At 48.9% G+C, this 9,630-nt stretch overlaps 2 protein-coding genes across 4 annotated transcripts in view; one reads left to right on the forward strand and one right to left on the reverse strand.

Moving 5' to 3' along the window:
- cntrl (centriolin) overlaps nucleotides 1-5,635 on the forward strand; it is a 7,008-nt gene extending 1,373 nt beyond the window's left edge. Inside the window, exons 2-13 of one of the 3 annotated variants that reach the window (XM_015395268.1) lie at nucleotides 239-402; nucleotides 486-601; nucleotides 677-772; nucleotides 1,181-1,311; nucleotides 1,541-1,628; nucleotides 3,617-3,852; nucleotides 3,927-4,056; nucleotides 4,123-4,190; nucleotides 4,314-4,454; nucleotides 4,536-4,599; nucleotides 4,952-5,072; nucleotides 5,198-5,635. In XM_015395268.1, the coding sequence (XP_015250754.1) occupies nucleotides 273-402; nucleotides 486-601; nucleotides 677-772; nucleotides 1,181-1,311; nucleotides 1,541-1,628; nucleotides 3,617-3,852; nucleotides 3,927-4,056; nucleotides 4,123-4,190; nucleotides 4,314-4,454; nucleotides 4,536-4,599; nucleotides 4,952-5,072; nucleotides 5,198-5,376 (1,500 nt within the window). In that variant the 5' untranslated portion in view covers nucleotides 239-272 and the 3' untranslated portion in view covers nucleotides 5,377-5,635. Of the gene's footprint in view, nucleotides 1-223; nucleotides 403-485; nucleotides 602-676; nucleotides 773-1,180; nucleotides 1,312-1,540; nucleotides 1,629-3,616; nucleotides 3,853-3,926; nucleotides 4,057-4,122; nucleotides 4,191-4,313; nucleotides 4,455-4,535; nucleotides 4,600-4,951; nucleotides 5,073-5,197 lie in introns of all 3 variants that reach the window. The other 2 variants (XM_015395267.1, XM_015395269.1) reach the window with 2 other exon arrangements.
- A 65-nt stretch (nucleotides 5,636-5,700) lies between these two features.
- tti2 (TELO2 interacting protein 2) overlaps nucleotides 5,701-9,630 on the reverse strand; it is a 7,775-nt gene continuing 3,845 nt past the window's right edge. The window contains exons 6-10 of the mRNA XM_015395266.1: nucleotides 8,744-8,836; nucleotides 8,488-8,669; nucleotides 8,219-8,362; nucleotides 7,982-8,141; nucleotides 5,701-5,915 (exon numbers count right to left, since the gene is read on the reverse strand). Coding sequence (XP_015250752.1) covers nucleotides 5,793-5,915; nucleotides 7,982-8,141; nucleotides 8,219-8,362; nucleotides 8,488-8,669; nucleotides 8,744-8,836 — 702 coding nt within the window. The 3' untranslated portion in view covers nucleotides 5,701-5,792. The remainder of the gene's footprint in view (nucleotides 5,916-7,981; nucleotides 8,142-8,218; nucleotides 8,363-8,487; nucleotides 8,670-8,743; nucleotides 8,837-9,630) is intronic.

Consider the following 9,630-nt stretch of genomic DNA (forward strand, 5'->3'; position numbering starts at 1 on the left):
GAATATATTACTAATTATAAAATGGTTTATCTTTATATGTGAGAAGGAGGATTTTAAATTCTATTCTGGATTTAACAGGAAGCCAATGAAGAGAAGCCAGGATAGGAGAGATATGATCTCTCTTTTTCATTTTCATCAGAACTCTGCTGGAACTGCAGCAGTCAGATATATCAGGCTGCGGCCGTAAAGGACAAACCTTTAAAAGTTAACGTCTGATTTTCAGATCCGATCATTTCAGAGCTTCTTTGTTGACTCTGAGCTGATCGGACTTTATGACGGTCCGGCTGCTGAGCACCATGAGCAGGAAGGACGGCGAGCTGGAGAGTCGCCTCGACGACCTGGTGTCACGCATCGCCATGGAGACGCAGGAGATCAGAGAGCTGGAGCAGCAGCTGACCAGGGGTTAGGACAACCAATCACAGAGCAGCTCAGGGCCTCCAGCCTTCTGATTGGCTCTCAGGTGAAGACTTTAACCTTTGCTTTAGGTCAGACGCTGGCCAGCGAGGCTCTGCAGAAGGACCTTCAGGAGGTGATCTGTGGGCTTCAGGAGTATCTGAGCGGACTGAGGCAGCAGGTACCGAAGCATCTGGAGGACGCACAGGTGAGGGGGTTGATCAGAGGCCAAAGCATCGCGAGGAGACGCCGTTTCACTTCTCCATCTTCTCCTTGTGTCCAGCTGTCTGCGCTGTGGGCCGAGGCTCAGGCTCTCAGGGACCGACAGGTGGAGCTGGAGGCGGAGCTTCAGCGTCTGAGGGAGGAGCTAAACCGGCTGGTTAGACTGGAATATATACTTGGGATTAATTAACCTGGATTAGTTATCCTGGATAAATTAACCTGGATTAATAAATCTGGTTTAATAAACCCGGGTGAATCATGCTGGGTCAATAGACCAGGATTAATAACTCTGGATGAATTAAGCTGGTCTAATAAATCTGGATTAAATAATTTTGATTAATAACTGTATTGACCTGAATGAACACATCTAGAATAATTATCCTGTATAAATAAATAAGAATGAATTAAGATGGATTAATTAACCTAGATTAGTAACTGGATTATTAGGTTAGGTGAATAACCTGGATTAACTATTCTGGATTATAAAATCTGATTCTGAAGCTAAATAATCTCATCTCTGATCTAAACCCAGGAGTAATCCAGGGGAACCTCTGTGTCTCTGCAGGTTGGGGATGTTCAGGTCCAACTGGATCAGAGTTCTGCCCAGTTTAACCAGACCAGAATCCAACTGGAGCGGTTTACAGCTGGTCTGTCAGAACCTCAGCAGGACCAGAGGAAACCGATGCTTAAAGTCAGGTACCAGAACAGAACCATTGCTGCTTTTACTGTCAGACCATCTGGATTCTTTTGGACCAGAACCCGGTCCTGTTCATCTGCCAATCTGAACCAGAACCAGAACCAGGGTCTAACCCACGTTCAGAGTCTGACCCAGATGTTCTGTGACCCGTAGAGCTGAGCTCTGCTTTAAAGTCCAGCTCCAGGTTCTGGTTTCTGGTAGCAGAACCTTCCTCTCCGTCTCTCTCAGGAGTGTTCAGCAGCTTGGCGGGTTGACCCAGGATCTGCAGTTGGACCAGAACCAAGGCGGCAGCTGGATCTCAAAGGAGAAGCTTCAGGTACCCCATTCGTCTGGTCCTGGTGCTCAGGGAGGGGGAGGAGGGGGAGGAGGTGGAGGAGGAGGAGCAGCATTGGAGTGAGACTGAAGCACGGGGGGAATTAGCTCAGACCGTAGAGCGCTCGCTTCGCAAAGGAGGCTGGGGCCCAACGTTTGAGCCCCCCTACACCAGGAAAAAAGGCGTGGAATGTGCAAAAACGATGCGTTTTCACGCTGTAGTGCTCTAAGGAATCTTAGAATAATTTTTAGCATTATATATAGATCTTGGATTGGATTGGGAAATAGAAGTCGTGGGAAAATGTTCATTTTAATTAAACTTATACGCCCCATAAGTGATAAGGGAAGGTCAAACCACCTTTCTAAGTCCCTCTTTATTTTCCTAAGTGTTGGAGAGAAGTTAAGCCTCCACAGATCTGCCCAGTTAGGGGACACTTTCCTTCTAAGGTAGGTGGAGCCACGTTGGGAACATGTGAGGGAACAGCTATGGGGGGAGGTCCCGGACAGTAGCACTACCTAACGGCATTGCTTCTGATTGATCAAAATAGATTTTATAACCTGAGAAAGAACCAAATTTATACATAGTGGACAATACAGCTGGTATTGAGATGTCCGGGTTTGTTACAAATACCAGAATATCATCTGCATATAACGCTATTTTATCAACTTTACCCCCAATTTGTATTTTTATTTTATTTATTTATTTATTTGAATTAGGACAATGCACATTCATCAACATGTCAGCATAAAGCATCAATGCAAATATGCCAGAATTAGCACAGCAGCTAATGTGCATCGGCTGTCCTAAGGCAGGTGAAAACTGAACATTAAACAAGACGCTACAGGAGAGAACAGAGTGGACACAAACAGATTAGATGCCAACAACATAAAATCACAATAAAATGAGGTTCAACCAATGTTTCAAGGAGAATTTAAATGGTCTGTAGGTTCCACAGCCCCTAACATGAGCTGGCAGTGTGTTCCATAAATGCTCCTCTGATGGTCCTACGCTGCGGAACATTACTGTCTCCTCTGGTTAAAGCTCTAGTGTTTATTCTAGTCATGTTTTTTTTTTGCTTATAAAATCTGTTAGAGGAGGAGGAGCGAGTCCGTTTCATCATCACCATGTATATTTTGTTGTGATCTAACAACCACTGCTAAGTGCTCCAGCAGGATAGAAGACAACCCTGTCGAGTTCCCCTGTGCATCGTAAAAGCTGGAGATAGAACGCCATTAGTCATAACGCCGGCAGACGGGGAACTGTAAAGTACCTTGATCTATTTCAAAAAGTCGCCTCCTATTCCGAATCTCTCTTAAACATTAAATAAATACTTCCACTCAATCCTATCAAATGCTTTTCAGCATCTAAAGATACAGCTTAGGCTCTACAGTTCGTTTGGGTTGAGTACTGAATTATGTTAAGAATTCGTATGAACACAGGCTGATCCGGTTTATTAAGAAAATCAGAAGCTTCTCCAACCTCATTGAAGCATTTTAGAGAGCAGCTTTAATCTACCCTGATAATGCTAATTGGTCTATATGAGCAACAGACGTCTGATGGTTTATCTGTTTTAAGGATGAGGTTGATATTCGCCAGGTTAAGTGTTGGCGGGAACTCTCCACGCCCAAACGAGTGTATAAACATGTCAGTTAGTGGACCTGCCACTAGGGGGCTTAGATTCTTGTAGAATTCTGGGCAGAAGCCGTCAGGTCCAGGAGCTTTTCCCCTCTCTTCTTTCTGAGAGATTGGAGCACCTTGGATGTTTTGTTGATCCTCTGACAGGCGAGGGAGGGAGATGTTGTCATTTTAGCATCGGATGAATCACATTCTGACGAGTAGTTTCTGTATGGAAGTCAATCTTTAAGCGCTTGTAGTCGTTTGTGAGAGTTTTAAATGAGAGAGACTCATGGTGAGATGAAAGGTCTCACCCGTCAGGTTCTGCTGCAGAGCAAAGCCCTTCCAGCTGATCCTGGATCTGCTCTCTGTCTCAGGCTCCCAGTCTGCTCTCTCAGGGGACTCTTGACTCGGGTCTGGGCCTGCAGTACTCCAGTTCGCCTGACAGGGGGCAGCAGCGAGGGTGCGTCTGTGGACGAGCGACTCCTCCTGACCCATCTGATCCCCCTAGGTGCCCCAGAGGGGTGCTACGCCGTCCTCCAGCAGGGGGCGCTCTGAAGCCAGTGAGCCAGCAGGATCCAGACCAAGAGAAGAAGCAGCTGAGACGACACAGGTCAGAACCACCGGGTCTGCTTCAGCAACACATCATAAAGCAGCCGACCAGAACCGGGCCTGATCTCTGTGCAGGAGCGTCCTGCAGGTGTGCGATGAGCTGCAGTGTTTGGAGCGAACGCTGCTGCGGAGGCGAGCCGAGCTCCGCCGCGCCGACCGGCTGCTGCTGGAGGCCCAGAGCTGCACCAGAACCGCCAGGAGAAACGTAATCCCACCAACACTCAGAACCAGAACCATCCCCACCTCCTCTGACCCGCCTCTTCCCCCGCAGGCTGACACGCTGCAGCTCAGACTGGAGGACGGCGCCTCCTGTCTGCTGGAGGCCGGCCAACGCCTCAGGTAAGCAGTCTCCGGGAGCCGCCATCTTGGTTCTTTCAGCAGTTTTTGTTTCTGCTCTAATTTCCATCTTAGAGACATTAAAGATGGAAAAAAAAGTCCTTCTTCCTGTGTGATGTCACTCAGGAAGCTGAAGGAGGAGGCGGAGCTGCTGAGGAGGAAGAAGGAGGAGGAGGAGGTGCGTCTGAGCCAGGTGGAGGAGAAGCTGAGGAGCAGACGGCAGGAGCTCCAGCGGCTCGGAGTAAAGGTCCATGGAGCTGCAGACAGGTGAGGAAGACACCTGCAGCTCCTTCACAATAAAAGCCTCCAGGCGGAGCTTTTATTTTGAAGGTCTCTGTGTGTCTGCAGGCTAGCAGTGCTGCTGTCTGCCTGCGGAGCAGCAGAGGAGCAGCTGGCCCCGCCCACCTGCCAGGTAACCATCAGGGTAAACTGACCAGCAGAGGGCGCTGATGAAGAGACGCTCCTCCCCCGTCAGACCCGCTGCTTTCAGCAGGTCCAGTCTGGGTACCGGTACCAGAACAGAACCTGCTAGTTTGCTTTAAAAAAAATGCTTCTGGTACCGGGACAGAAAGCCCGAAAGAAGCTGGACCAGAGCCTGGATGACCTTTGACCCGGTTCTGGTACCCGGTCCAGCTGTGGCCCAGAATCTATCGCTGAGATTGGTTCTGGTCGGTCTGGTTCTGCAGAACCTTCCAGAACCTCCTGATGAACATTTTCTTTAAATAAGATGGTGGTTCTGATGGAAGACCTTCCACCTCCTGCAGGTCCAGAGGGAGGAGCAGCAGGTTCAGCTCAGAGGGAGGAGGTCTGCCGGTTCTGGAGTCCATCAGGAGGAGGAGCAGAAGCTGGTCCGACTGAAGGCGGAGCTCAGGTCCCGCAGAACAGGTGAGCAGGTTCTACCAGGACCAGCGGGTTCTACTGGAACCAGCAGGTTCTACTGGAACCAGCAGGTTCTACTGGAACCAGCAGAACTTCATCTCCTGAATTCAGAGGAACTCCTTTCTGTTCAGAGCTCAGGGAGGTTCTGCAGGAGCTGCTGGTGGAGCAGCAGGTTCTGGAGGAGGTGAAGTCCAAACGGACCCAGACTCTGCAGCAGCTGCAGGAGGCGAGGGAGGAGCTGCAGAGGATAAGGAGCGAGGCAGAGGAGAAACAACAGGAGCTGAACAAGCAGTGGAGCGTCAGGAGCTGATGGCGGAGGAGGGGAGGCCCAGCGACCCGAACCCAGAACCGCCCCAATGACCCAGGAGGAGGGGCTAAGGAGAGGGAGGTGCCAGAGAGGCTCTAACCAATCAGCAGCAGTAACATCATCACCAATCAGCGTAAAGCTCATCATCATGAGGAACCATCTGCGGTCAGCAGGTGGCGCCAAAGGAGCAGACGGGAACCAGAACCGGGTTTGGATCTTTAATCAACATTAGCTGCTCAAAATGGGGTTCTGAGTCCAGTTCAGTCCGGTTCAGTCCGGTTCAGTCTGGTTCAGATTATGTTTCCGTCACTGAATTCATCAAATGTTCTACGTTTCACAGTGAGAGAAGATTCTGTTTGGTTCTTGTGGTCCAAAGCGGGCCTCCTGTTTAGGTCCTCCTCTGAAGCCTCTGACTTGGTTCAGCCGAGTCCGTCTCCACCTCCAGATGTTCCAGGTGTGCCGGTGGCCTCTGCTGTCACCGTTGCCAGGCAACTGAGCACCTGGGAGCTGCAGCAGAGGCCATCGACCTGCAGGAGGAGCCGCTGTCAAACAGAAACATCCATATTAGAACCAGAGATTCGTCCGATTGGACGATCTGGATTCACCAATCCACCACAGAACAGAGTAAATAAGTTAAACGCCTGAACGCCGCCTCCTACAGGCACGTTCAGCCACTGCAGGGAAACATTCAGACTCCTTCACCTTGCCTGGGGGTCGGCCAACTGGTCAAAGAAAAATTTATAATTTTTTTCCAATGCTGTAAACATATAATAAATAAATTTAAACAATAATTAGCGTCATAGCCATAGAGATCAGTGGTCATAACCTGCAGCCAGCGTTAGCGGCGCCAGGCTAGCAAAGCTGCGGATGCGTCTCGGACCGCGGATTCCAAAGGGAAAAAAGGAAGATAGCTGATGAGAACAGAGGATTTAAAGAAGAATGGAGCGAATCATTTATTTCATTATCAATGAGGAAGGATTGCCTGCATTTCTGTTTTGGAATGAGAGGTTTTAAAAACATAAAAATCTGGAAAGTCATTTCCAGGGAAGGCTAAATCTGCAGCGACCACCAGCTGGCAGGGAGAGAAAAGGTGTGACTGCAGAACTTCTGGATAAATTAGAGGAGATCAAAGATAGATTTAAGAAGTAGATTGCATCTCTAAGCTCCACTACTGCTGCTAGTTTGGTTGAAGCATAGAAAACCGTTCATAGATCTAACAGGTGGCGCTCTGATGCAGGGATGGAAACTTTCTAACATTTTTTCCCTAAATCCTAAAAATCTAAATCCCACCGAGGAGCGCTGGATGACGGAGGATGTGGGAGTTCAGGGTTAGAGAGCTCTGCTCTGATGATGTCACTTCCTGCTTGGTTCGTCCATCAGCTCCTCCCAACAGAAACACGTCCACCATAGAAACATTCCTTTATCCTGTTTCTATCATTTCATCGATGCAACTAAACCTAAACCTGGAGGGCGGTGAAGCGGTGAGAGCGTTCACTGCTCCTCCATCACCTCATGATGTGACATTTGATCCAGGATTAACATTTAATCAGGAATGTTTATCAGATATTTAAATCCACATGGTCCTTTTCTACAGTGGGATAAAACGCACTGCCTTACGAGGCTGAAAGAAAACTTTTAAATGTTTTGGTCCAATATGGCTCTTTGGGTTTGGGTTGCCGACCGCTGGCCTAGCCTGGTAATCCAGACTAAATGTGAGATTAAAGGTCTAATCTAGTCTGGCCCCGATGAACGAGACATCAGAAGATTGTTGATGAGAACAACCCGATGTTTTTCAAACCATGTCTGTGCCTATTGGCCAACGCTCTGACCAATGAGAGCCACTGCCTGTGACATAGGAAGCGCCACAGGAAGCTGGGGGGGGAGCGGAAACTAACAGCGGCGAATACGTCCTTCTTAAACTGAACGAGCGTAGAGCCTCTTCCTGCTCACGTTTAAACGAAAACCCAAAGTCTGATCCTTCCAGAACTGATTCCAAAGCGGAGTCAAACCAGAACTGTTTAATAGTTGCTGCCATTTTCCTTGTTGCGCTTCTCCAGCGTCGCGCAGCTCTGCCGCCCCGCCCGCTTTGCATCCAGACATTCAAAACACATCTCTGCGCTGTGATTGGCCCGCCAGTTCTAGGGCCTGAGGCATTGATGGAGGCGTTTTGATTTTGGCCGCTGGTGGGCGGGGCTAATTTACTAGGCTATACTTCATCTTAAAGCAGCTTAAACATCAGATCTCCTTCCTTTAATGAGTAGAAATATTGATTTAAATGTTGCAGAAAGGAAAAGGAGGAGAATAAAAAATATGGAGAAAAATACAATTTTTTTTAAAAAGCTCCTGACTGTTAATCTATGAACAACTTTATTTTTATTTTACTCCAGTTTTAAGTTGATGTTTCTGCTTATTTTATAACCTTCCTGCCATTTTTATTACATTTTATTTTATTTACATGTTTAATAAAACAATAAGATTTATTTTCTCCACTTTCTTCTGTTGGTTGATCAGTAAAACTCGTCTGTCGGGTTTGTTGTTTTCGTGCTGTGGGTCGATCCCTGCTGGTTGGTTCTGTTCTACTCGGCGGGTCGGGCTGAACGCGACTCACCTGAACGCGTCCCTGAGAGCAGCCATCCAGCAGGCGGAGGGCGGCGGCGGTCTGATCCATCAGCTGCTGCCGCACCGGTTCGCCAAGGCTGGCGTCCGACGACACGTCCACCAGCAGACGCAGCAGACATCGGAGGAACCTGTCGACGCGGCACGCCATCCTAACAGGGGGTTGGGGTCAGAGGTCAGGCTCCATCCTGTCTAGGATACCAGAACTTCCTGCTTGGGGGGGGGTTACCGTGGCCACGCCACTGCAGTCGTCTTCTGCAGAACCTCCAGCATCTTCAGCCTGCTGGTCTCCTCAGGTGGATCTCTGACCTCCAGGTATCCCAGAAGCACCCGCTCCAACCGTCGCAGGTGTCTGCAGGAGGCCACGCCCATCCTGCACACAGCACAGCATGAGGCTCCGCCCACCCCGCTGCACGGTTCACTCAAAACACCCGGAAACGTTCCGAAACGTTCCGACTGGTCCTGGGATCAGAGCGAAGGTGTGAGAATCAAACGCACCTCTCCACGAAGAGCGGCAATGCTGACGCGTAGACGCGCCGCAGCGCCACCTTGTGTTCGGCCTCCATGTGAGTCAGCACCAGACGCAGCACGTCGTCATGGCGACAGGGCTTGGTGCGGCAGGAAGAGGAGGGGGGCTTCTCTAACACGGGCAGCAGGTCGAGGAGGCAGGAGAGGGCGAGCTGCAGGTCAGAGGTCAGAGGTCAAGGCCTGCTCATCCTGTGGGGGTGTGTGTGTGTGTGTGGGGGGGGGTTACCTGGACGACGGCGGCCTCGCTGGTGTACAGGTGTTTGAACAGAGCCTGGTACAGAACCTCGGCCCTGTTGAACTGGCGAAGGTCTGCGGCGGGCTGAACACAATCAGTGATGTCATCCACAGGTACGGAGGCAACTTTGGTCCAATATTATTACAACGGAATGGTTTTCAGAGAAACTTTGCTGTTTTTATTTCTTCCTATTTAAAACTTTCATGTTTTTAAATTTCTCTTTCAGTTTGATGAATTTGCGTTCATGTTGGAGACGCGCTCACTGCGGTCTCACGCTGTCAGGATCAGGAGTTTATTACGCAGGAACGGCACCTAGCAGGTATGAGCTGCAGGATTTTATCAGAAGAAGAAGAGAACAAGGCTTAAGACCAAGAAAACCATTTTTTACCACAGTTTCTGGGTGATTTTCTTTTACTTTTTACAACAGGATCCGTCTCTTGCAGACGCATGATTTAAATATGGCAACTCCACTCAAACAAACTACATTGCGCCCGCGGTCTCTATTTGTCACAAATCTATTTTATTTAGCCAATAAATTGTAATATTACAAATTTATTTTTGTATCCCTTTAGCTTCATTCTCCTGAATTTATTCTCGTTACAAATGCAGACCGCGGGCTCAATGTAGTTTGTTTGAGTGGCGTTGCCATAATGTGACGTCATCGGGAGGCGCAAGGCCCATGGTGAATTCGGTGACGTCATTGGAAGGCGCAGGGACCATGGAGAATTTCTTCGTAAAATCCGCAATCCCGCTTTCGAATAAAACCTACACCCCGCTATAATTACTTTAGTAAGCTGTCCAGACCAATCAATATGTTTTGCGCAATTGTGCAAACGTTAAAACAATTATGTATTGTGACGTCATCAAAAGGCGCAGGC

Source organism: Cyprinodon variegatus, unplaced genomic scaffold, assembly GCF_000732505.1.
Source record: "Cyprinodon variegatus isolate N-32 unplaced genomic scaffold, C_variegatus-1.0 Scaffold732, whole genome shotgun sequence".
In the NCBI taxonomy this organism is placed as follows: Eukaryota; Metazoa; Chordata; class Actinopteri; order Cyprinodontiformes; family Cyprinodontidae; genus Cyprinodon; species Cyprinodon variegatus.